The sequence below is a fragment of the Vipera berus genome (genome assembly GCF_964194415.1).
Source record: "Vipera berus genome assembly, chromosome: 5".
Lineage (NCBI taxonomy): Eukaryota > Metazoa > Chordata > Lepidosauria > Squamata > Viperidae > Vipera > Vipera berus.
In genome coordinates, this window is record NC_138207.1 from 18,792,162 (window position 1) to 18,819,441 (window position 27,280).

The 27,280-nt window shown below is 38.8% G+C and overlaps 1 protein-coding gene across 3 annotated transcripts in view; it reads right to left on the reverse strand.

Annotated features, from left to right (window-relative positions):
* Positions 1 to 27,280, reverse strand: part of SERPINI1 (serpin family I member 1) — a 108,037-nt gene that overhangs the window by 10,129 nt on the left and 70,628 nt on the right. For all 3 annotated transcript variants that reach the window (XM_081328746.1, XM_081328748.1, XM_081328747.1), the window contains exons 4-6: positions 22,972 to 23,166; positions 20,614 to 20,818; positions 9,899 to 9,996 (exon numbers count right to left, since the gene is read on the reverse strand). In XM_081328746.1, the coding sequence (XP_081184872.1) occupies positions 9,899 to 9,996; positions 20,614 to 20,818; positions 22,972 to 23,166 (498 nt within the window). The remainder of the gene's footprint in view (positions 1 to 9,898; positions 9,997 to 20,613; positions 20,819 to 22,971; positions 23,167 to 27,280) is intronic.

The window sequence follows — 27,280 nt, forward strand, 5'->3', positions numbered from 1 at the left end:
TCAGGCTGTGCTTCCTATAGCTGAAAATCTATTTTATTCAACTAGATATAGTCCTTCACACTGAATTAATAGAAGAGAATATTTGTATCTCAGTGTTGAACTGTGAAGTCCTTGGTGCTCTCTGAGCTTTGTTGTTTTCTTGCAGATGTTTCAACAGGTAACTAGGCAACATCATCAGTGCAAGAAAACATCTGCAAGAAAACAACCAAGCTCAGAAAGCACCCAGGAGCCCACACACCCAACTCAATACTGGGGACAACATAAACCTATCTGTGGCAATGACATGGAAAATGTTACTTCTTTTTCCAGGACATTTTTCAACTTTCCAGTCTAGCCTTTAGCCTTTATAATCTCTCAAGTAAGTACTAATTAGGTCTAACACTGCTTAATTTTTCAAGATGAAGCCAAAGGCATCTTGGTACTGCTACATAGCTGGGCATAGACTAAGGTCCCTCCAAATATCTAATAAGAGAGGTAAGAAGACAAAAAAATATCACTATAGAAAGTCTGTTCTCCAAAAGAACAGATGATTGAATCCAGTAATTTATTTTTGTACATTCACTACGACCCTGGGTGGTGCACAATGAAAAAAGAAAAAAACAACCCAGAAAAATAATACAAAAAAACATATTAAATGATCTTCCTTGTAATAGAAATGGTAACCCAACAATCATATAATGAGTCAAAAGCCTGTTTGAATAATTAAAAAAAAACCTCAGAGTTTTTCTAAGTAAAATGATAGTCCTTCTGGAGACAAGAGTATTCCAGAGTAGGAGACTAACTATAAAAATGCCTATCGCCTTGTTCTTCCCCTACAGATCTCTCAATGGGTGAGTTTCTCTTGATAATCAGACTGGATGGGCAGAATCATCCCTGATATAACTGAACACCATAATTTATGGGAGGCCTTATGGCTAACAACCAACACTTTGAATATACCTCATAAATATGAATATACAGATTAGCCTCAACTTTCGATTGTAATTGAGCCTGTAAGTCATGATGGTCGTAATGTGAGTTACCCATGTGACCAACCCAAATTTATGACATTTTTTGTGGTGGTTGTTAAGTGAATGCCACAATTGTTAACTGAACCCACTGTTTGATATGGGATGTTTTTACTGAAAACTGGAAGCAAATGCCAGTTTTTGGCAAAAATGTTGTAAACTGTGGGATGCTGAAAATGGCCCTAAATACAGACTGGTGGCTGAGTGCTTGAAATGGAGTCATGTGGCCATGGGGGAACTTTGGGACTAGGTTGCAAAGAGTTTTGGGGGAGTCCATTGTAACTTTGAACGGTTGCTAAACCACCAGTCATAAGTTTATTTTGACACACACACACAAAGGGAGAGAAAGGGAGAAGGGGAGGAGACAGAGAGAGAGAGGGAAAGAAAGAGAGAGAGAGAGAGAGAGAAAGAGAGAGACTGTTTTTTTTAATTAGACCCAATCCAATTAAAAAACAGGGCAGGGGAGGCAGAATGCGGCTACTTTTCTATTTGTTTCCTTTCTCCTCTAGTAATTAAAAAAGGAAAGATGCTTTTATGAAAAAATGAAAGTAAAGGAAACGGGTATACAGCATTAAACCAGAGCTACAGGAATTTTAACAATATGGTTTACAATGCATTGCTCTACATTTTGTCTCATAAAGCGAAATGTAGGCAACCACTTTTTCCACATTACCTGGATTTGTCTACTTTACTCATGAAGAAAGATTAACAGTGCTAGCCTAGAGCACGTTAATCTTTTCTGTGCTTAACGCTCAACATTCCTGTATAAATAATTTGACCTTTAAACAGTAGAGGAGTTAATTTGTTTGACTAAAATGGGTTGTTTTCTCTTGGTTTTTGTACAGTAAGGGAGTTAGGTGGTATAAATCTTGGAGAAAATATTCATCTCTGGGTGGAAGTGCAAGTCCAATACTATGCTGGCTTGTGTGCTTTATAACCTCCTCCCGTGCCTGGGTGCACCAACTTCCCAAGAGCTAAATCAAAAAGGCTGTGAAGTAAAACATAAGAACTGCTCAGCTGAACTGAGGCAAAGTTTAATATTTTCTGACAATAGCCACCAGTCCAACATTGTTAGAAAGCTGACAAGCAGACATCCTTCCTGGATTCTCTACAACAGCTGGTTCTTAAACTAGTACAACTGTTAACTCCAGCACATGGTAGTTAAACTACATCTTCCAACATATTTTACTGTAGGCCATGATGACTGTGACTGGTGGAAGTGTAGTGATCAATATCTGATTCGCCAATTACCCATTTCTATAATGAAGCAGGAGTTTTGATCTTAAGGTGACATTTCAGCATTGATCATTACTAAAATGGGCTGCTGGCCTGCAATTTGCTTCATAACAGCAGCCAAATTGCAGATGGCTCACACCCTCTATTAATTCTGCCCAGGTAAATGCTACTGTCCATGGATACCAGCCGTGCTTTTTAATACAATTGAAGAGAGAGGCAAGTCTTCTTCACCTGAATAAAAATGGATCTGCTATTGTGCAGGATTCAGTTACTATTTCTGTGTGAAGTTCTCAAAGGATTTCCATTTGTCCTGGAGGGATGGTAGAATCAAATTCTCCAAACTCAAAGATAAAGAGAACCAAGATCTGGATAGAAGATTTGTCTGTGATGGATGGAGATCAAGATAACTTGGAAAACAGAGATACTGATGGTGGGAGAAATCAACCAACAGGGCAAACTATAGTTGCTAATATCAAAATATTTGATATGAATTCAGTTAATTGAATCTCTGTTGATCTATAACAGGACCATAGCCAATGGGGGAAGGATCAAAACATGTAAAACTAAAGTCTGCTCTAAGAAAATCACCAAGGGATTGGAGGACTATACCACAACTATTACAAAAGGTTAGACATTATTTATTGTCCTGCAGGAGAAACAGACTTTGGAATTGCTCAATTGGATTTTATAATTATGCCCACAGAATGAAATTATGCTTGTGCTCTTTGAGCTGTGATGTTTAAAAACAAATTAAGAACATTTCAAGAATTGCCAATAAATATATAATTTTTGAGGAGCTGCCAGCAAGAAGAAGGGGTCAACTTATTCTCCAAAGTACCTGAAGGCAGGACAAGAAGTAATGGGTGGAAACTAATCAAGGATTAGTTACTATTACTAGAACGTAGAAATAAGGAGAAACTTCCTAACAGTGAGAACAATTAACCAATGGAACAGCTTGCCTCCATCATTGGAGGTTTTTAAGAAGATATTGGATAGCTATTTGTCTGAAATTGTATGGGGTCACTAAGCACAGTGATACTTCTGATGGTTTGGTTTTCCCTCCCCCATCTATTTCTTCAAATGTTATGGCTGTTTATGGAGGATAACTATTTACATTGTTTTAAGTTAAAAACAGCACTCATGATAGTTAAAAACAGCCATCATAAATGAAAATATACATTCATCAGGAATAAGCTTCAAAGCAGCTCATGTTGAACCAAGCAACCTAGAATTAAGGAGAAATTTCCTAACGGTGAGAGCAATCAACCAATGGAACAGCTTGTTTTCAGAAGTTGTGGGTGCTTCATCACTGGAGGCCTTCAAAGAGAGACTGGACAACCATTTATCTGAAATGGTATAGGTTCTTCTGCTCAAGCTGTGGGTTGGACTAGAAGACCTCAAAGATCCCTTCCAATTCTGTTATTCTATGTTCTATGTTCCATTTCTGCATTGTTTTCAAGAGAACTGGGTGGACAGTTCAAATATACAGATAAGGTTGAATGCCAGATAATAAGATTCCTGCCCTTCACTTGCCCAGATTGGAAGCCATTTCTCTATCTACTGGGGAAGAAGATCAGGAAGTTCTAAAGATCTAAAGATGACATGGACAGAACATTGACATTGTCAAAGTGAAAACAGAATGCATTAAATTACATATTTTAGAAATAAGTGAATTTAGATGGACCAGCATTTAAAATCAGATGCACTATTTAAGGTATTAAATTGTATGAAGCAATGATGTGTTGATGATATTCACAAAGGTCATTGTTAAGTATATGTTTGGCTGCAACTCAATTCATGACAATATCACTTCTACAGAATCAGAAGACAAGGTTATTTACTCACTACAGTCAAGAAAGTGGAATATACTGACGAATTCAAAGGCAAAGAAAAGCAACAACAGAAAGAAAGTAGTACATTGGTAGCAGGTTGAAATGTCATGGTAGAAAAATGAAGGTACAAAAAATTACGAGAATATATGTGCTATGTAGTGCATAATAATTTAAGGGGCAGGTTAATCAAGTGAAAATAATGCTTTTTTCAATGCCAACTGCTTCAAGTGAAATATATGCAGTTTTGACACCTGGATATCACTTGCCAAACAATATCAGAATCATATTCATTTCTTTGTTTACTTATCAAATTTATAAGCTATAAAACCCATAGTCACTCAACCTTCTCAGGGTTGATCTGAAACCATTCTTCCCTATTCAGACCCGCAGTGCCTCCTGATGCTGGGAAAGCAATTTGACAGAATAACTTGAATGGCCCCAGGCAAAGATATTCATCTGAATTTCATTAGCATATTGGTAAAATATAATCCTATGTTGGCAGATAAGCTCAACCAGTAACTTCATATAGATGTTCAATAACAGCAGGGAGGCTCTTAAACATACTCAGTTGGAGTTCTTTCTCTTCCTTGGCCAAAGCATGCATCTGAATTTTAGGAAGTTCCTAAGAATTCTAAGTTCCCTTTGGAATCACACCAAGATTTTGTTATTATAGCCACTCTCAATAAAAGTAATTTTAGCCAATTAGTTCATGTCTGGCCTACATGGTGGGGCTAAAAACCATCTTGCACGTCTCATTGCACAGTATCTCCTCTGCCTCTTACATTTATATAAATTAAGAAGGTGTGTGCCTGAGCTTCTTCTGCATATTTTCTGCTTGTTATGGGCTTAAGATTCAATTTTTCTCTTGTGCTTTGGTAATGGATCTTGCCTATCTCTGTCTCTACAGTCAACCACATTCCATAGAGAAGTCTCTTCTAAAAACTGTGGATGAGGAACGTCCTCTCACAGACCGATCTGGCATTTAGAAGCACAAACAAACCTCAGGGATGGTGATGTTTTGATGACCAAGAGGAGCACCAAGAGGATGGAATGTGGTACTAATGCCTAATACCAAGGCAACTTTCCCCAAGAACAGCCAGTCCCTGTCTCCTGCCGTATCTTCCCATGTCCATCACCACCATGATGTTCTTGCCTGCCCTCTCCTCTCTTACAGAATCTATTGGCTCCATCTCTTGTACTCCCTCTATCACACAACAAAAGAATGTAACAGAACAGTTCACAGCACCCAGCACTTGTCCTCACCTTCTTCTTCCATACCTTCACCCTTCCAATTGCCCCTTTCTCATCCAGCAGGCAAAAGGAAAATCTCTTAGCCAGTGACACCCTTTCCCCTTGTTTCTCACCTGAGGAGGAATGAACAGTTCTGATCTATTTGCACCACCTTTCTCCAGTTATCTAACTTCAAGATCTCCATCCCACTAGTCTAAACTTTCATCAAATCTTCGGAGACATAGATCACACATAACAAGGGTTTTTATATAATGGACATAAAATACAGACAACTGAAAACTAATACGCTAGAATGCTTCCAGGCACAAGTGTGGAAACAGATATGAATTATTAGCATAAAATATATTGGTTAGAATGACAAAATTAAGAAAAGTAGATGTGCCAGAAATATTTGATCTGTGAGACATACTGTCAGAATATAAGATTAATGTTATGAACAGACTTGGTAGCCAAGTTATGAACACAAAATCTCAGGAAAGAGCTATCACAAAAATCAACAGAAAAAAAGAGTATGTTCAACCTTTTTAAAGAAGAAAAGATCCAAGACAAGGAATCATGATGGAGAACAAACATTTGGGAAAGAATAAGAGTGTATGATAATTAAAAACAGGCTTTCAACATCAAGCTAGAAGGGACAAGGAAAGGTATTTTAATCAAGAACATTAACAAATGAAGCAATGCAGCTAAATTTGTTATGGTCATAGATACAGTAAAATACTGAAACCAGCCAGGAAAGCTGACTAGGTGACTTTGGGCCAATCAGGAGATTGTGAATTCTAGTCCTGCCTTAGCTATGAAAACCAGCTGGATGACTTTAAGCCAGTCACTCTTTCTCTCTCAGGCCAACTCACCTCATTGAGCCATTATTGTGGGGAAAATAGGAGGAAGAAAGTGTGTTGCTGCCACCTTAAGTTGTTCATAAAAATAATAAAGATGGGTTATAAAAATGATAAATAGAAATAAAATAAAATATACAGAATTTTCTTGATTTTCCCTTCTGTGACAGACTTTCCTTTCTGTGAAGGGCATTCAAATGAGTTAAGAATAACACTCTTCTGAATATTGGAACTGTAGTTTGATGTGGTGTTTAATTTTACAAAAAAGAGTATTTGCAAGTTGGTCTCTAGGAAGGGAGGACTGTACTAGTTGTCTAAGTGTCCATTTGGTTTTGTCATATCCCAGAATCAATATCATTTCACTGGAAAGCCATCAAAAATGCAATTTCTTGGCAAGTTATTATTTTTTTCCAGCTACAATTAAGAGGGTGAGCTAGCATTAAGGAGTCCAATCCAACTTGGCCAAAGAATATCCATAATCAGTATGGAAAGATGCTCAGCCAGAGCTTGCTCAATTTTGGTGATAATTTATTTCCTGAAACAAACCAAGTACCTTAAAATAGGAATTTGTAGGAATTTGGATCCTATAATGCCTTTCTAAAGCATCCATGTGATTATGAAGGCCAAACTGAACCCCATATAATAAGTAGTTGTGCGGTAGTTGCATTTAGTTTTAACACAGCAGATATCAAGTGCTACAATAAAAACTGTCTGGAGAAACAGAATGGTTCATAACTGGAAAAAGAATGACATAAAAAAAATGCATTCTGTTTCCTCATACCTATTTCACTTGTGCATGAAATATATTAAAAGCATGGTAGGATTTGAAGGGATGACAGCTGGAATCAAAATTAATACAAAGAATTAACAGCACTTACAAAATTAACACTAATACTTTAAGTTATGCAGACACTTCCATTTCATTAGCTCAAATAATGAAGACTTAGAAAAGCTCATTATGAAAGTAAAAATGGAAAATGAAAAATCTGGGTTAAGGTTAAATATTAAGAAGTCAAGGAATTATCAGTTAGCATGCTTACTGAATTCACAATCTATAGAGGAGAAGTTACAGTGCAGATCGTTTTAATTTTCTTGGGCTCGTCTGTAGATAAAAATGGACTGTGTGCTGCAGGAAAAAAAGAAGACTAATCCTAGAGAGGAATAAATAATTGATTTACACAAAAACAAAAACAAATGTCGGAATTCTTAAATCATTTTTTTTCCCATTGGTAAAGCTGCACATTGAGAAAAAGCAGGGGAGAAGAGAATTATGGATCTGGAGATATTTAGTAAGAGTTCCACAGACAGCAAGAAGAACCAACCCATTAGCCCTGAGCTGACTCCCTCAGTGGGATAATCAGCAAGCAGACATTCATATACTTTAGGTCACAGGTCTGCAACCCTGCGGCTCCCAGTCCTCTGCCATGTGCAGTCCAAAAAAAAAAAAAAGTGGGACTAAAAAAGTTCAACCAATCAATTCAAATATGCAGGGTAGGTGCATATCTCGCCTTGGCTCCACTCTTCAGTCAAACCCTGTTCTGTGCATGCGCGCATGTACGTGCATGCGCACACAGTTTTTGCGGCTCCCAGTTTTTCCTTTTGTGAGGGAACCGGTTCAGAGTGGCTCTTTCACTGTTTCAGGTTGCTGACCCCTGCTTTAGGTAAAGCATGAACTCTGACTGTGAGAGGGTATGTGCAAAAGGGAAAAAATAAAACAACACGCCACACTGTTTCCTCTCACTTCTGTTCCCCTGGAAGCTAAAGAAGTTGTTCTCTTTCAAAAGAAGGCAGTTACTGTATTTAAAGAAGGGGATTGCTTCTTATTTAAAGAAGGCAGGAAAAGAAAAGTGGAAGATCTGAAGAAAAAGAAGAAAGATGGAAAAGAACAATGCCTCAAGGTTTGAAAAAGGGAAGGAGCCCAAAGATTCTTGTAAATGTAAATGTGTGTGTGTTTGTGTGTGTGTGTATGTGTGCGGGCAGAGCTGTCGAAGAAGGTGGGGAGGAAAAAAAGCCTTAGCAGTTGAAGAGGTGATTCCAGAGAAACTTTATTACAGCAGGCCCAATCCAACCAACAGTTGGACGGATAAGAAGTAACAAGTGAAAGATGGTTAAAGAGGGATCCAACCTAGAACTAAGGAGAAATTTCCTGGCAATAAGAACAATTAAATCAGTGGAATGGCTTATCCCTGGAAGTTGTGGATGTTTCATTACTTACAGTAGCAATAGGAATTTAAAGAGAGTCAGGAGATGTGGCCATTTTACAGGAAAGTGCCAAACTGACGGGATTAGATTGGCCAATTGCCCCACAGGTCAAAACAGTTCACAAAAAGCCAGTCAGAGAGCTGGAGATGAAGCAAAAGCCAGCACTACACTGTGGGACACTGGAGGTAATGTCAAGCTTCACCAGATCAGTTCCAATGGTCAGGTTCAGCTGAAGTAGCTGACAACAGATATTAATACAGCATTTATTTCTGTAAGCTGTCTGGAGTCACCATGAGTGAGTTGGGCGGCCATATACATTTTTTTAAATAAATAAAGTGCCAAAGGCAAAGTAGTTGGTTATATGTAGGATTGAGACTGAGATGGATGGATGGATGGATAGATAGATAGATAGATAGATAGATAGATAGATAGGCAGGAAGGCAGGCAGGCAGGCAGGCAGATGGATAGCTTGAAGATAGCACAGATAGTAAGGAAGTCAGGTAGGCCTTAGGAAGAAAAGTCAAATAGAAGTTAGAGTGGAGATAAACAAAATAGAGCTTTGAAGATTAAAATAGCTTTCAGAAATAAAAAAAAATTCCAGACAGAGATAATAGCTGTAAATTAGAAAGCAGTCTTTCTGCTTTTCTAATGAAAAATAACATTTTTAAATAATAAAACCTATTCCAAGTTATACTTATGAGTACACGCCTTAAGATCCGTACCAAACCTGAATTGTGACAAAAAGGACTGGAGAAAAAGGGAGAAACAACTGAAGAACAGTGTAACCCTGTTATACTGGAAGGGTCCTTGGAGATCTTCTAGTCCAACAAAATAAGGCAGATTCCCTGAATTATGTCACTGGTTTAATGGATATTCCTAAAAAAGACTGGCACCAATTAGTCACCTCCAAATGGATTATTAAATTGGGATTAGATGTGTGCTGCATCCCAGACACTCCCACCTCCACTTCTAAATTTCTATCGATTTCCAAGTTCTGGAAGTTAGCATCCTAGAGCAGGGGTCTTTAAATGTGGCCCTTTTATGATTAGTGGACTTCAACTCCCAGAATTCCTCAGCTAGCGTGCCTGGCTGAGGAATTCTGGGATTTGAAGTCCACGGGTCCTAAAAGGGCCAAGTTTGACCCCTGCTCTAGAGACCACCAGATTAGAAAAAGATGATAGATGTCTTCAAGGGTGGGATTCAAATATGCGAACAATCAGTTCTCTGTGTGGATGCTACTTCCAGAAGTCCTTTCTGGGCCTGGGCAACAAAAAATTAGCTACTGTTTCTGCCGAACTGGTGCAAACTGGCTGAATCCCACCACTGGATATCTTGCAGGCCCTAGACCAGGCCAAATATTGCCTTTTTTCCAACCTGCACCTCAATATTCTCTTATTTGAGAATATGGGCTTAGAAATTTTATTAATTAACTAAAACGTTTGTGGGCCAGGTTTTTCTTGGCCAAGTTTTAAAATTATCGTGGAAGAAAATGACTGCAGTGCTGCAATAACCTAAATCACAGAAAGCCGCTTACCAGACATTGCAGTGAGATCAGCACTTTGGCTGAATACTTCTGTAATTCCAACCCCTTTCAAAGCATCCTTCAGATCAATTTCCTGTTCTATTGTGAACCTAGAGGGAGAGAAAAAAAATGAAAGTCTTAACTCCCTTTGCTCTAAAAAAGAAGTAAAGATGCAAATTGTCGCTAGAAAAACAGGGGGGGGCAGGGGGGGGAGAAAAGAATATAATATAATAACTGCCTACAAGGCATTCAGGTAGCTCAGCAAGAAAAAAAACACATTACAAAGAGAGAGATACTCAGAGAGACAATGCATTGAACTGACATTCATCACTAGCTTATTCCTGGTTATTATCTTGTTTGCAGTAATACCCTGAGACTAATTGTTTTGCAGTCATACAACATCACCCTTGCAAAGGACTTGAGTCAATAGAAATTTTGGGAGGAGAGCCTGTGTATACAAAGCAAAATGAAATGCAGTCAGTTTTAAACAGCATCACGAACCTGCATAACAGAACATGGGGGAAAAATACAACAAAGCAGTTACAAACAGAACAAAGAAACAGAGAAGATAAATAAACAAGAGCTTTGTTTATAAAAACTACATCACTACTGTATGCAGCAAACAGCCAAACCTGGCACAATCTCTTGCTGTTTTCAACTCCCCAACCTGAAGAAAGGAAGGAAGGAAGGAAGGAAGGAAGGAAGGAAGGAAGGAAGGAAGGAAGGAAGGAAGGAAGGAAGGAAGGAAGGAAGGAAGGAAGGAAATAAATTAGTTTGCAAACTTTAAGCTTAATATACCAAGCATTCTGAAACTGATTGTCAACTAACCATAAATTTGGAACAATATCCCTCCCCCAGAATATGGTCTCAGAACTAAATCTTGCTTGTTCTCAGGGAATTCACAGAATTCTCTGTGAGAAACTCACAGAACTCAAAATAGCAAGAATGTTCTGTTGCAACAAAATTAAAAAAAACATTTTGAATGTTCTATTAATGACAATTCTTTACGTGCTCCTCGTTCCCTTGTTTTTTCATATCAAAGCAGCAAGGGTACATGGGATGGCAATCCATGCTAACTACTACCAGCCAGCCAACTTTGCAGAAAGATTGGCAAAGGGGATGTTTCATTTTTTTCCCCTGAAAGAGTACATATTTTTACATGGACTCTGAAGCTTCCTATCTACATATAAGCAAAAGCTCATTCACTTAGTACATGTATGCTCCCAGCAAGCCAACCACAGCAAACAAACTCAGGCAGTCAAACAGAAATTTGTCAAGTTTCATAGCAGCAATCCAGTTGCAGGCTTCTGACGCTACTCTTAAGTCTTCCCAGGTTTTTATTAATAGCAGAGTAGGATCCAGAAAACTTCCTTCTCCTGTTCCTTGGTATCCCTCCCCATGGCTGGATGACGAATTCTGGGAATTGAAGTCCACAAGTCTTAAAGTGTCCAAGTTTGAAGACCCCTGTTGCATAGCCTTTCAAAGGAAGCTGGCGAGGACATTGTGTGGCTCAGTCCTAAACTCATGGTATAGGACAGGGGTCTGCAACCATGACAACTTTAAGACTTCTGGACTTCAGCTCCCAGAATTCCTCAGCCTCAGTCCACAAGTCAGTTTGCAACCCCTGGTATAGCACAACCCTTCTTTCTAGTCCCCCAGCAGCACAAAATATTTAAGAGGAATGAATTTTGCATTTCAGCAGGATTTCGGGAACTACAGGCTCATTTCTGCTTTAGGAATCCTGATTTCAGCTAGTCTGTTTTCCCCATTCTAAATTTGCTCACAATAGCACACTGGTAGAAGTATACTAGAGGCATGTCATCCTATTCCTATAATTGTAATGTTATTACTAGCTAATATGTTATTCTAATATATGTTTGCATTCGTTGCTGCCCTTAGATAAACTAAGGGGATTACATGGACAAATAAATGTATGGAAACTCTGTTAACTCTCAGCTGCACTAGGTAGACCAGACTAAGAAATCAATTCCCCAGGAAGGTTAACACCACTTTTATTGAGATTGCCTAGGACAGAATGTTGAAAGCCCAATTGTGTTATATCTCCTCCCCTTCTTATAATAACTTCAGCTAACTGGGGAAGTGTCTGTTTGAGCTACTTCAGACCATTATTTGAATGTTCTCAACTCACAATATGCTTTTCCCCTTTTTTGCCTTGGCAACAGAGTTTGCATATTTCTATCGAGGTCATCTTCCTTACTCTCTACATCAGGGGCTGGTTTCATCATACCGAAGCCACATCCACCCCATTGCCAGCAACACAAAAAGAGTTGCGATACATTGCGACAGGTCATGTGATGTGGCGACTTTGACACCCGTGCTCTACTACATCAACTACCCAAAAGGACCCTTGATAGGAAAGGATTAAGCGGGGCCGAAAATTGACCCCGCCATCCATAACAAGGCTGTCATTAGTGGCCTTTTCTTTGGTGTTCTATGCATGTATGTTGTAGGATTTGAGCAAATACATTAAAAGCCTACATACTTATTTTGCTTATTATCCCAACAAACAAAATGGACAAAAAAGCCCCTCATGCTGTGCAATTTTGGGAATACAATTGTGACGCAGAGCTCTGTGGGCAACATAACAGGGACTGGAAATTGCATACAGGTAATCCCTGACCTACAACCATTTGACGTTACAGCAGCACTGAAAAATGTGACTTACAACCTGTCCTTACGTTTATGGCCATTCCCTCAGTCATGTGATCAAAATTTAGACGTTTGGCAACTGGCGCGTGTTTACCCAGTGGAAGCGTCCTGCAGTCACGTGATCGCCACTGGTGATCTTCCCACTTGGCTTCTGACAATCAAACTCAATGAAGGAAGCCAGATTCACTTAAAAACTGTATCATTCACTTAACTGCAGTGATTCGCTCAACAACTGTGGCAAAGAAGTCGATAAAATGAGATGCGACTCACTTAACAATTGCCTTGCTTAGCAATGGAAATTCTGACCCCAATTGTGGTTGTAAATCAAAGATAACCCTAACCCTATACATACAGTTTTCTAGTTGCCCACATTCTTTCACTACAGTTTGACAATACACAGTTTGACAACACACTCACAGAACTGAGTGGTGCCTCCTGAGAAATAAACCGTTTTCTACTCATATTGAACAAAGTCCAGTTTTGTCCCATCTCATTTCCTCTTCTATTGCTTTGCAAGGCACAACTGAAACTGTGAAACTTGCTAAGTTGCTATGACAGTAAAACAAAGCATTTTAGATTTCTATGACAGTTTGTGATTTTGTTATGTGCTCAGGAGAGAGATAATAACTTTTGGCACCGGCTGGCATGTCCTTGGAGTCTGCCAGTTACAGCATGGAGGAAAAGACAATATACGGGAGATTTATTTGATCCAAATAGAAATCTTTCTTATTGTCACCTCCAATTTTCTGGTTGAAAAGTTGATTCTGCCGCTTAACTTGAGGGAGGAAAAAAACAAAAATAAACCAGGAATGTCAGTGAACTTTGTCAGATTTTTTTTTCAAAGAACACATTACACAATAGTGACCTTACAGATTAGTATCTACAATCATATTTAGATGGAATAATATTTAGAGTTACATTTTTGGTGCGGGCCACTACAGATGTGCTTGTTCTGAACCAGCCTGCTACCGGCCTTGCAATAAGGCAAACCCCTGTTCAAACAGTAGAGACTGGAGAGCGTCTAAGGCTGGAAAGCGTCTGCCAAGATTTATTACTCAAATAACAGAACAAGAAACAAAAACACTGGAACTTGAATCCTCAAACGGAAGGGTTGCTTTCAGCAACCAGCCCTTCCCCAAACACTCCTTTTATTTAGAGATCAGGGCGTGGCCTCCCTGTGCCTCCTCCCGAGGAGTCCCACAGCCTTTCTCTGTTTGGTCCTGCTCGACTGCCTCCTGCGTCGGGCATCCTTGAACAAGGCCAGCTGTGGGTCATCATCCTCCGCACTATCGGGCTCACGCAGCTGAGAAGAGGGCCCCGGCTGAGGGCTCTGCGAAGCCTCCAAACCATCATCAGCCGGTTCGTCTTCCACACACTCCTCCTCCCCCTCATCTGAGTCATCCGACACATCTGAGCCGGCTGCCGGACCCACAGGCTGGCCCTGAGTCACAACAGTGCTTGGGTGATAACTTACAGAAAGGATTGAACAAATTGAGCAAATTTTATATTACTGGAGCTTTGCCTCTGATTCAGGGACCTTGGTTCTGTAGTATGAGGAAGTGTAAAAACCAATTTTTTTTTTAAACCCAGGGAATTTGAGTAGCTGGGAGGTGGGACATAAACACTACTTTGGAGAAGCAAAGACCTGCAGGCTGTGGGGATCCAGCCATTTCGCACTTGTAAATGGCCCCAGAATTATTTGCATAAGTAGTCCTTGACTTACAATTATTCATTTAACGATCATTTGATGTTACAATGACACTGAAAAAAGTGACTGATCCTCACAACTGTCACAGCATCCCCAGTCACGTGATCAAAATTTGGCTGCTTGGCAATTGGCATGTATTTATGACTATTGCAATATCCCAGGGTCATGTGATCTACCCAGCTGCCTTCCAACAAAGTCAATGGGGAAAACTGGATTCGCTTAACGACTGTGGATTCACTTAACAACTGCAGTAATTCACTTAAATAACCAGGGCAAAAAAGATTGTAAAAATCAGGTGTGACTAATCTCTTGCTTAGTAATGGAAATTCTGTTCCCAGTTGTTGTAAGTCAAGGGCAACCTGTATTTTTCTATAATGGGTGGGTGGGTTTTTTCCTTTAACCAAATTAAACTATAAGGGAGGCTACCCTGCAGGTTTTGGGTTTCCTGTCTCAAAATCACAAGAAAATCAAACACTGATTGGCAGCAATTCTGGATGGAAAAGATCCCATCACCTAAAAAGTAGAATTTGAAGTCTTCCTACAGCTTGGTGGTTCATCCCTGCCTTAATGACTGTCCTCACTGAGGAATCGGTTCTCTTCATGCATGCTTCGCCTCATTCAAGGATTTGTCTATCGGTCCGAGTAGACTGCAATCTTTCAGCAGGATATAAGATTGGGAGCTGCCTTTTATACCCAGACAATTCTTTTTCCCTACCAGACTTTGTTAAAGCCTTCTATAAATATTAATGAGCGAAGCAGAGATGAGAACAGATAAGCTTGATGCCATTTCTCACCAGTGTTATTTTCATAAAAGGGACAAAAGTGGTAGCTAATGTAATAAGCTTGGGGTGCAGTTCTCCAATACAGTCTTTCCCTTATTAAATTCCAGAGATTAATTACAGGCCTCAAGCTTGAATTTCTCTGAGGACTTGCAAGCAGGTCTGCTGAATGTTATCAATGGGCTCCATAAATATTTTGTAAATATTTTGTTATCTCTCTATGTATATTTTTAAGAAGTGTGTGTGTGTGTGTGTGTGTGTGTGAGAGGGAGAACCACAGGAGAGAAATTAGGGAAATGTCATTTGTGGCTTGCAGGTCCAATAGTAGAAAAAAAAAGTTAAAACTTTTATTCCTCTGAATAACGCCATTCAATTATAAAATAAGTGTTTTTAAAACTTCTACATTTGTAAAAGGGCTGAATGACTAAGCCAAACCGAGTTAATCACAACATTTCAAATTTTCTGTCTATACTATCTGTGTCCAACTGAAAGCGCAGTTTGCTTGTCTTAATAGCAAAGTGGAAAAACAGCAAAAGAGCGCACATTGTTTAAATTATATTTGGTTTTGTTCTTGAAGTATCATTTCTGAGCCAAAGCAATCAACATTTTAAATCTATTTTGGCATAGCAAGGAAACAGACCATGAAACTAATTTGCAAAACCATCTTCTAAACACAGTTTAGCCGAAGAATATAAAAGGCATGACAACTACGGTAATAACAGTAACCAAGGTTCTCCATGAACCCCTTCCCCTCTACTGCTGTCTTGGCGTCTTGCAAAAGAGATGAGGGATCATTATTTCCTTGCTAGCAGTAAGAAGGGCTGCTAATCTTTCCCTCAAGCGAGTCCTTACAAAGCCATTGCATTTTCTAGGCGTTTCAAACACACAGTTTTATCCTCCTCCTTAACCCTACCGAAATGTAGGCAGCAGTTAGGTTATTCCTTTTCGGACAAGCAATATTATGTAAATAAATATGCATAATGGAGACAAGAAGTGAGAAGTAATGGTAAAAAAACCCCTCAAAGTCACGAAGTAAGAGAAAAAGAAATCTACATCTAGTTTGCACCAAGGCTTGCTACTCCTGTCCACATTTTTTCTGTCCTTCAAGATCATGCTCATTTCTGTTAAGCTCATACATTGATTCAAGCGCCACTTTTTGTTCTTAAACGTCTCAGTTCTTTTCCAGGATTTCATTACGGTAACTTCATCCAATAATTTAATTTATATACAGGTAGCCTTGACTTACAACCATTCATTTAGTGACCATTCAAAGTTGCAATGGCATTGAAAAAAGTGACTTGTGACCATTTTTCACACTTAACAACCGTTGCAGCACCCCCATGGTCATGTGATCAAAATTCGGACCCTTAGCAACTGGTATGTGTTTAAGACGGTTGCAGTGTCACCTTTTGCAACCTTCTGATAAGCAAAGTCAATGGGAAAGCCAGATTCACTTATCAACTGAGTTAGTAACTTAATAGCTGGAGTGATTCACTTAACAACTGTGGCAAGAAAGGTTTTAAAACTGGGCAAAACTAACTTAACAACTATCTTGCTTAGCAACGAAAATTTTGGGCTTAGTAGTCCTTGTACATTGAGGAATTTATTTTGTACAATTTATAATACAAATTATATAAAAATTGCGCTTTGCTCTTCCTCCATAGATCTGTTTTGCTATTCAATTTTTTAAAAAATTATTTCATTGATTTAAATGATTTATATCGTTGCCCCATTCACAGCAGTGACTTTATGTGACCATATTATCTCAGTATAGTTATTTTTGTACTGGTCACTCACTGTTGTATTCAATCCGTGTTCACTAATTATCTAGTCATGCTTCATTCATCCATTCTTGCATTAGCTTTTATCAGGATTTATTCGTCTTAAAATATCTCATCCATTTCCTCATATTTAGTAAGCATTCTTCTGAGGAACACAAATTCCACACTCTGTACTTGCTCTATTTTTTTCACCATTTATGCTTAACTTGCAATTGTTCATTCCATTTATCCTGTTAAATACTCTTGTCCTAATTTTTGATACATTAATTTTGAAATCTATATATCTGCTTACTGTGTGTTTAATTAACTTTTACTTTTCCCAAGATGAGACAAAGTCCTAAAATCCTATAAATGTGGGCTTTTCTTAACATTTCATCTCTGTGGCTGGCACGGGAAATGGGTGAGGGAGAAATGAAATATTGCCTAAAACAAATAGAAGATGGGTAAAATCTACTCCCAACAAACTTATTTTCTGTGGTGCTAAGTATAGCCGAGCAATCTGATTTCAGGGCTTCGGAGGTTAAAACTAGATTATATTTTTGAATCAAATGGATTACTGAAACAATTTCAAAAGATGATCATTTATGCCACAGTAGCAAATACTATGGAAAACTCAACATAAGGGCATAGCACAGCACTGACAAATGTTTGTAGAGGTTGAAAAATATTTAGAGAATAAACCCAAGGAAAATTGTTAATGGAAAAATAGCCTAATGAGAATGCTTAGTGTTCACATCTTCCCAGGTAAAGAGACAGAAAAATGCCAACAAAGAGGGAATATAATGAAGCACCCTAAATAAAAGGGGCATACTGTAATGTTTGTGTGCTATTGTACAAATAGTAGAGACAGGTAAGTAGTAAACATTCCTCAGTTTTCCAAATGTATTTGAATCCCACAGAAGAATTTCAGTGGAGGAAAAAAGGGCTATTTGTTATACAATAGTACAAAACTTACTTGCTCTTTACCCCAAATAATACACGCTAAAAAAAATCATTATTTGAAAATCTTGCGATTCTCCTTTAGTGCAGTGATAAGGACAAAACAAGTCAGATTGGTTCAGATAAGGTTGTGCAACATTTTGGATTAGAAGAGAGAAATCAGATTTGAAGTGAAAAAGGCATAGGAAAAAGATGCAGCTTCTTTAAGAGACTTCCATCGCTGGTGCTACATCTGGGCCTAAACATCTTCCAAATCAGATTTCTTCCTTTGAACCTAAAGGGTTTGTAGCCCAGGAAAAACAGAATAAAGCCACAGATGTTGGCAACCAAGTGAAACAACCATCTGATGAATTTTCATACAAGATATCCTTGCCTCTTAAGCACCATTAAACATACTGTGTAACCATGGAGTATTCAACACGAGGGTGTTTATTTTGAAGAGATATGCACTATTTCAAAAACCTGATAAATTAGAAGCAAGAAGGCATTCTAATTAGAATTTAAATGAAACATGTTAGCATTCAATAACTTTAAAATGCAATGCTTTTTCAAGCAAGGTTTCATTAGAATGGCTCATAATGGAGAAAATTAAACTTATCTGACAGCATACTTTGTATATTCCAAAGACAATGGAATATACATACAAAGAGATAGTAGAATGTGTTAGGTGAATGGCTTGCCTTCAGAAGTTGTAGGTGCTCCATCACTGGAGGTTTTCAAGAAGAGATTGGACAACCATTTGTCTGAAATGGCATAGGGTTGGATTAGAAGACCTCTAAGGTCCTTTCCAACGATGGTATTCTGTTATTGGGCCCATTTCTCACTTGCAGCTTTAATAGGTTTTCCCAAAGTGGCATTAAGCCTTAAATGAAACCAAACAACTTAGCAGATATACAGAAAAAATAAAATCAGCATGGGGCACCACTTAGTCCCTTACACATTGTCAATAATTTTTAAAAAGCATAGGCTCTCTAGGCTCTCTAGCGCTGTCTTTCTTACCCTTAACTGATGTGTGGACTTCAACTCCCAGAATTCCCTAGCTAACATATTGGCTGGGGAATTCTGGGGACTGAAGTCCACACACCTTAAAGATGCTGAGATTGAAAAAACAACAACACTGCTCTAGCAAAACATAGGTTCAAGTGAACATAACCACTTTAAAGAAAGTTGGATGAAATGAAAAGAAAAATACATGGAATGGGAGAATGCATTAACGACTGTAACATTTTAGACCTGTCTCTCTAAAGTCAGGTTGTCCAGGTGCTTGGGGTGAAATTATCAGAATTCTATGTCAGCATAGAAACAGAGGTTGCCATTTGGACACTAGGTTAGGAGAAAGGCATTTTAAAATGTTATTCATGGAGGAAAATGAGAAAAAAAGAGAACACTGAGGAGATATAAGCTACTTTTTGCTTGGGGAAATCAAGAACATCTGAATGCCTTTAAGTAAAGGCATTTTCTCATATCTAGCCTGAAAATATTCTGCAGAGGAAACTGAAAACCAAGGGCAACATATATTAGGACAACTCTGACTACAGAAGAGAAGATGGGTTCCATGTGGATGTAAAGCTGTCTTCAACAGCTTACTTTCAAAAAAAGCCCAAAGCAAAGCTCCTTTTTTTTTTACATGAAATTCCTTTAAAGAGTCACGGGACCATCCAGCCTGGTGTAGAGTAGGGATGTGAGTCTTAAGTTGATCCACCCCGCCACCCACATTTAAAGAAACAGAAGTCTTATCATCTCTTTGCATCATTCTTTTTGAATTGTATAAGACTTTCTCAAACCATGCACTTTTGAAAACAAATTGTGATAGACTTATTATGTTAAGCCTCTTATTTTTAACTCTATTGTTTCCACCCTATCAAGTCAAAGGACAGAGAACTTGAAAGCTTTCACAGGCAGTCTTGCAGATCCCTGTCAGAGTCCATCTCAGCTATGGAAAACAGTTGGGGAGATCAGCAGAGGAGATGGGAAAAAATCATTAATCAATCTTTAACTAAAGAATGTCTTCCATTTTGTGAACACATTTCATTAATGTGTTTCTTGTCTACTGAGTTTTTACATACAAACTGTTAAGTTGCTTTACTCATGCGTTCATTATTTTTATTAGCTCCTTCAAGTACTATTTAGTAGAAAAGAAGGATATAAACATTTCTTAAATCAAATAAATTTTGCCCAAATGTTTCTCACGACAACTTTCTCATAAATCCTCACATCTACTCTCCACTGAATAACATTTCCATTTTACACATGAGGAACTGAGTTAAATATTTCTGTTTATCTTACAAAGGCTGCAGAACTACTGTATCTCAGAATAATAAATACTGACCACACTGGAACATCAGAAGCTTACGGTCTTTCCTTTTAATGGCTGAAAAGTCACCAAACTGCATAATACGTCTTGAAACAGATTTAACAAAAGATTCTCTCACACACTCTTCTCCAATTCATCTAATTCACTGGATCTATCACTGAATTCTAGGAAACACAGGAAAACCTGTCCCTTGTGACATGTATAATAAAAGCATCAACTTTACACTGTCACCTCAGTCTACGTAATTCTAAATATCTACTCTAGATTCTGCCTTTCCAAAGTGTTCCCTTAATGCAGGGGTGTCAAGTTGCCGGCCCACGGGCCGGTTGCATTATGCAGAGGCTGCGCCCACCCCAGCTCTGGCAATGTGAAAAAGTCACAATACGTCACAACACGTCACATGACGTGGTGAGTTTGACAACTGTGCCTTAATGGATCAAACATTTCTCATTCTCTTTTTTTCTGCCTTCACTCTTTAACTCCCTCCGTAGTAGTCCAAACTAACTGGTTTTTCAGAAGAAGAAATGGATTCCCACCTTGGAAGATACACCTCAACCTTCTGTTTCTTCATAGAGGTTGCCCATTCCTCAATCAGCTGGGCTTTGACCAAAGGCTCCAGTGTGGCTAGTGGCACTTCCTGCCTGGAGAGAACAATCATCATGCTGAACTCATCTCCCTCATACGGTATTTCCAAGACTTGATAAATGCCTCCTGCTTCATTGGATCCATCACTGAATTCCCCTAAAAAAAACCAGAAAAAAAACACAAAAGAGTTGCATTCTTTCATTCAGATGGAAAATATTCCTCCATTATTATTATTATTTTTGGTTAAAAAAAAGATAAAAGAGGGCACTGTCATTTTTTAGTTGGTTTGTGCTTTGGGCGTGCATAGCTTACCATTATAGATGTCATGGAATGCAGTAAGGAGGTGAATTCCCAGGAGAGAGGGGGTACATTCCTGTCAGGTGCAAACAACCAGAACTACCTGTAAACAGCTAGAGTAAGCAAATTTATTGTCTGTCTATGTTACAGGAATCTCTGAAGGCTGCTTGCCTTCTCCTGGGAACAACTACAGTAGATGAGGCTTTATGCATCTTCACTGTCTGTGCACTGATTCCCAGCATCTCCAGATATTTTGTGTGGGAGAAAGAGGGTGAAGATAGCCCTCACGAACAGTTTACAAAGTGAATGTAGATGCAGATAGTGGAGTACTCCCTGGCAAGATTTTGTCTATAGGTGTTAAATAAACAATAAAGATCTCAGCTTGGAAGAACTGCCACATTTCATTCTTGGTTTGGGGCCTGACATATGTTTAAACCTGAAAGCTGGATCCAAACTGAATCCCAAATCATGAATGTGCAATGTGGTTTGAAGTTTCAAATGCACAGGAAAGAAATTATGTGGAGGTTTTTTTGCCAATTTTTGTTTCTCTGTAAACTGAACTTTATAACTTTGTGAGTTGATCCCTATAATCTAAACATTCAGGCATTAGTAAAGTAACAATGCAAACAATGGTTTGCTAATTGCCTTCAAATGGCCGTTTCAAATCATAACAAGTCAACCAGTTTATAACAAGTTTGGCTTCAGATAATGAAGAAAAGCATTTCATGTCTAAATCCAGCTAAAATATTTCCTTTTGTGTCTCAAAGTATTTGAATTTTAAAATGATATGTAGATGAAAAATAGAAGCCCATTTCTGAAACCAAACATATTTCACCCTTGATAATGCAGGATGAGAGGCTGCTTGGAATTATTGCTATACATTGGCTGGATTATAAAAAGACATCCAAAATAATGTGAATAATCTACAGGGCTGAATTGGAAAGGGGTCATTGGACAGTCAAGAACCTTGTTAACCAGCTATTAATTTTGGGATGTATATATGGGAACCATATGGTATTTTATCAAATGTGAATTTGGAGCTACCTTTCAACTGTCAAGCCTATTTATTCCAAACAAGGAAAAAGAACATGCCCTTTGCAACTGTGAAATATTCAACAATATTTTAATTTGTTTTTCTCCTGTGTGGAACAAGGAGTAATAGCTAAAGCATTAGAATTTTACAGGGAAAACGGTTATAACATGATTGATGCAAGAGGGTGCAGGAAATAGGGAATTTTTCTTCAGCACAAAGATTTCAGCTCCAATGGATTTCAGCTCCATAGTCTACTTGCAGTAAGCAATATTTTTGTAGGGTTTTGAGGGTTCATAAACATGGAAAATTTGACACCATTGCAATCAATCTTTCAGAGTAAAACTCAGTACTCATATACAGTGGTATGTTAGTAACTCAACTGCTGTGAAACTCATCAAAATTTAATACTTAATGCCTTTTTGATGTGAAAATTTTGTGCCAGTACTCATCTTTTGTTTGGTACACAACACACAAGCTAGAACTTGTCGGTGTCCACTGCCTTGTGATTCACTACATTATTCCTTATGAGAAAAATCTGTTCGGTATTCATAGTTTTTTGTATTCATTGCGTCTGCCGGAACCAATTAATGATGACTACCAAGATATCACTGTACTATCAAATTATATAAGTGAAGGATTAAAATGGAAAGTTACGTTTGTTTTGCAGGAAAGGTGAGAATCAAGTTACAGTGCTTAACAACCTCTATGACAATCATAATTCTGGGCTCAATTATGGTCCTAAATTGAGGATTACCTGTGCTATAATCCATAGATAAAACAGATATCAGAGCCAGCAACTACTGAACTTTACGGAAGTTTCTTTGGGGCATTATAACAACATTGTTTAAGAGATACTGTTGAAAGACTGTGTGATTTGTCAACAGGACTGAAGAAGCAAAAGATGCTGTATAGACTTTATAAAGAAAGATCCAGTTTGCAATAAGAAGGCTAGAAAAAAAAGGACACGTTTGTTCCTTACCATAATAAAATTCTCCTTGCTGATACATCATGGGAATTTGTACTTCACTTTCATCATCCTTCGTAAAGGAGAAGGTTCTCGTGTTCTCCGGTCTAAACTGAGACTTCCAGTTGCCCTTAAAGTAGATTGCATTGACAATAGCCAAATGAGTGAGGGCACTGAAATCCCTTGCTGAGACAAAATCTTTGATCATATCTGTCAGATGAAAAGAGAGAAGCAGCGCATCAATCAGCAGATTTAAATGAGCATTTAAAATCAAACCTTCACCAACGTGCTCAATGAAAATAAGCACACAAGCAAATAATTAAAATAATTTCTAGATAAAATACTTTATGCCCATTTTAAACTACTACTTTGGCAAAGAAGACAACAAAAGTTTCAAACACGAGCAACCTACACCATTTAAGTATGATTAATGCATTCTAAATTTATATCACAGTTTTCCTCCAGAGCTCAAATGACAGGCATCTGTATTGCATCTTCCAGTTTTAACCGTTCAGCCATATCTTTGTGAAATTGATTGGGCTGAGGTAGTGACTGGCTATTACCCTTCCTTCCTTCCTTCCTTCCTTCCTTCCTTCCTTCCTTCCTTCCTTCCTTCCTTCCTTCCTTCCTTCCTTCCTTCCTTCCCTCCCTCCCTCCCTCCCTCAGATATGAATTTGTATATCCATGACTGAATACTCAATACCCATATGGATTCAATACTGATTGAATACTCAATCAATCGCTACACTACATTGGCTTTCTGTCCCAAAACACTGACATGAAAACAGTATTATAAAGTTTTACTAACTTAATCAACTAAATTTAACTGCAGCTCTGGAGAAGCAAAGTGTCAATGGATACAAAGCAGATTAACTTGCCACTACTAGGATAACTGAAAGCTGGAACAGACTTTGTAACCTTCCTGTATTTCCTCCCAATGATCAACAGTGAACCCAAAAGGAATTGGATGACACAAGAGAATCTAAAAGGCTCCTGCTGGCCTTACAAATGAATGCTGTGTCTCATTCTGAGCACTGCTTCTAGGAGAAAAAGTCTGTTTAGTAATTCAGCGGAGGAAACTGTCAAGAGCCTTTGAGATCTGCCTTCGGAGCTTTGTCCATCAGTCTAGAACCTCATCATTAGCTTGTTTGGTCATTTCTTTTTGCACTTGACCCCATCAAGCTGTGATAGTAGACTGGATCTCTAAGTCCCCTTTGCTCATAAGACAGTGTTGCATTGAGTTTTTCCTCCTGTGAAGTTGCTATTCTGTTCTGTGGGGAAAGATTAACGAATGCAGGGTGCAGGATAACAACAGGCAGTTCTATATTTGAAAGAGAAAGAGATGGCCTTTGAAAGCCATGTGTTTTTCTCTCTAGGGTCTCTTCACAATACTAAGAAAAGCAGAGTATGGAGTAACTTTCCAGTTACTTCTTCCAATTCTCATGAGCACATCTGTAGTTGTATCAAAGCACAAATTTAAGAATTGTATAGTTATTTACAGCTTTGCAACTCCATAGGTAGGGTTTGCAAAAAGATTAAAAAAAATTGTCATTTTTTTTTTGGCTCTCTAGCAGTTCTCAGGATTTTTGCAGAACAAATCTGTCAGCTTGGAAACTCCTAGATTTCCTGCTCATAGCTCCTCTTCCTGCTTTGCATCAAAGGAGATGAGACAGGGGGTTTCAAAAGCTTCAAATCCACTCTTTCACCACCAAGAGAAAATTTGCTATATTGTGAACACAACTGCATACGAAATATATAAGCATAAGTATAAGCACCCGCATACAAAACTCTCACACCAATAGAGGAGAATATTTGTAGCTCAGAGTTGAAATGAGGGGTCTAGCACTGATGATGCTACCTAGTTTAGGTAATGAAACATCTGCAAGAAAACAACCAAGCTCAGAGAGCACCAAGGACCTCTCAAAACCTCATAGGAATACAGTAGTTTACTATGAAATGGAACTCACAGGGAGAAACTTTCTTAGGAGAATGAGTAAACTCGCTAAATGGCCAGAAGTTACATTATACAGGTAGGCATCATGTTATGACTGTAATTGAGTTTAGCTATTACGATAATTAACAATCCAGTTTTGATTGTGTCCCCCCCCTTCGCCGCATGACCGTTACCACTTTTTGGGCTTTTGGCAACTGACCCACATTTGCGACGACTGCAGTGCCCCCCTCAGTTAAGGGACCATGATTTACAGTGTTTTCCTAGAAATTGGCATTTGCTCCCAGTTTCCGGGAAAACTCAGCCCACAGCAAACAAAGGGTTTGCTGAACAGCTGTTGCTTTCGCTTAATGACCTCTATGGAAAAAGATCAAGTTAGGTCTGGTCACAGGGTGACCTGCTTTATGACTATCACAACTTAATGATTGTAATAGCTAAACTTCTAAAATCTTTTAGAAATGTTGTTGTTAGTTGCGAAGTCGTGTCCGACCCATCGCGACCCTATGGACAACGTTCCTCCAGGCCTTCCTGTCCTCTACCATCTTCTGGAGTCCATTTAAGCTCACTCCTACTGCTTCAGTGACTCCATCCAGCCACCTCATTCTCTGTCGTCCCCTTCTTCTATTGCCCTCAATCTTTCCCAGCATTAGGCTCTTCTCCAGTGAGTCCTTCCTTTTCATTAGGTGGCCAAAGTATTTGAGTTTTAGCTTCAGGATCTGGCCTTCTAAAGAGCAGTCAGGGTTGATCTCCTCTAGGACTGACCGGTTTGATCGCCTTGCAGTCCAAGGGACTCGCAGGAGTCTTCTCCAGCACCACAGTTCAAAGGCCTCAATTCTTTGGCGCTCGGCCTTTCTTATGGTCCAACTTTCACTGCCATACATTGCAACTGGGAAGACCATAGCCTTGACTATACGCACTTTTGTTGACAGGGTGATGTCTCTGCTTTTTAGTGTGCTGTCTAGATTTGCCATGGCTTTCCTCCCCAGGAGCAAGCGTCTTTTAATTTCTTGGCTACAGTCCCCATCTGCAGTGATCTTGGAGCCCAGGAAAATAAAATCTGTCACTACCTCCATTTCTTCCCCATCTATTTGCCAGGAATTGAGAGGGCTGGATGCCATGATCTTGGTTTTCTTAATGTTTAGTTTCAACCCAACTTTTGCACTCTCCTTCTTCACCCGCAACAAGATGCTCTTTAGTTCCTCTTCACTTTCTGCCATTAGAGTGGTATCATCTGCATATCTTAGGTTGTTGATATTTCTTCCGGCAATCTTAATTCCAACTTTTGATTCATCTAGCCCTGCCGTTCTCATGATGTGCTCTGCATATAAGTTAAATAGGCAAGGCGACAGTATACAGTAGCCCTTTTTTTGGGGGGGGTCTGTTCTAACTTCAAGTGCTCTTAAGTCAAGGAGACTGTAGAGACTGTCTATTCTAACCTGGCTGCTGATACATTATTTTCTCACTGTATCACATTTTATATATGGCTAAACAAAATCATATAGTTTGCTGCTAGTGAGATAGGAACTGCTTCATATCTCTGGACCTAATAACCATGATAAACTTAATTTAAAAAGCTCAAGGTTGACTCAGCCTTCCATCCTTCCGAGGTAGGTAAAATGAGGACCCAGATTGTTGGGGGCAATTAAGCTGACTTTGTAATAATGCCGCTTGGGGTGTGTGTGAAAGCCCTAATAAGCAGGCATATACCTAGAATGAAGGCTACTGCTAAGCTTGTAAGCCGCCCTGAGTCTTCGGAGAAGGGCGGGATATAAATGGAATTAACATAAAAAAATAATAAAAAGAAACCTCACATCCCATAATCTTAGCAAACTTTAATAGTGCGGGTGGAAGTACTCAGAATTCAGGGGTAGGCAACCTTGGCTCTTTTATGACTTGTGGACTTCAACTCCCAGAATTCCTGAGCCACGAGACATAAAAGAACCAAGGTTGCCTACCCCTGACTTAGACTGAGAGTCAATGACTCAGATCAAAGGTGAGATGTAAACACTATGCATACCTGCTGAGAACTCATCTGCGCTGAATCGGAGGATAGGTTTTTAAATAAGTATGCATATAAACAGATTATGTCACTGACAGCATGAATGGAGTTACGGGCTACCAAGCGCTATCGCAGATTGGTTTTTTAAAACAATTGCATCAAAACAAATGAACAAATAACTTTTTTTTACAGAAAAGCCTACAAGCTAAGGATGAAATGACAGATTTAGGAAATAATCCATCCTGGATAACATTTTGCATCAAAGAAATATTATTCTACATTTTAATGATGTTTTGGAATCCCACGCTAATCAAGTAAAGTTACTAGAAATAATAATAACAATCCTGTCAAGACTTTTCACAATATTGCTCTAG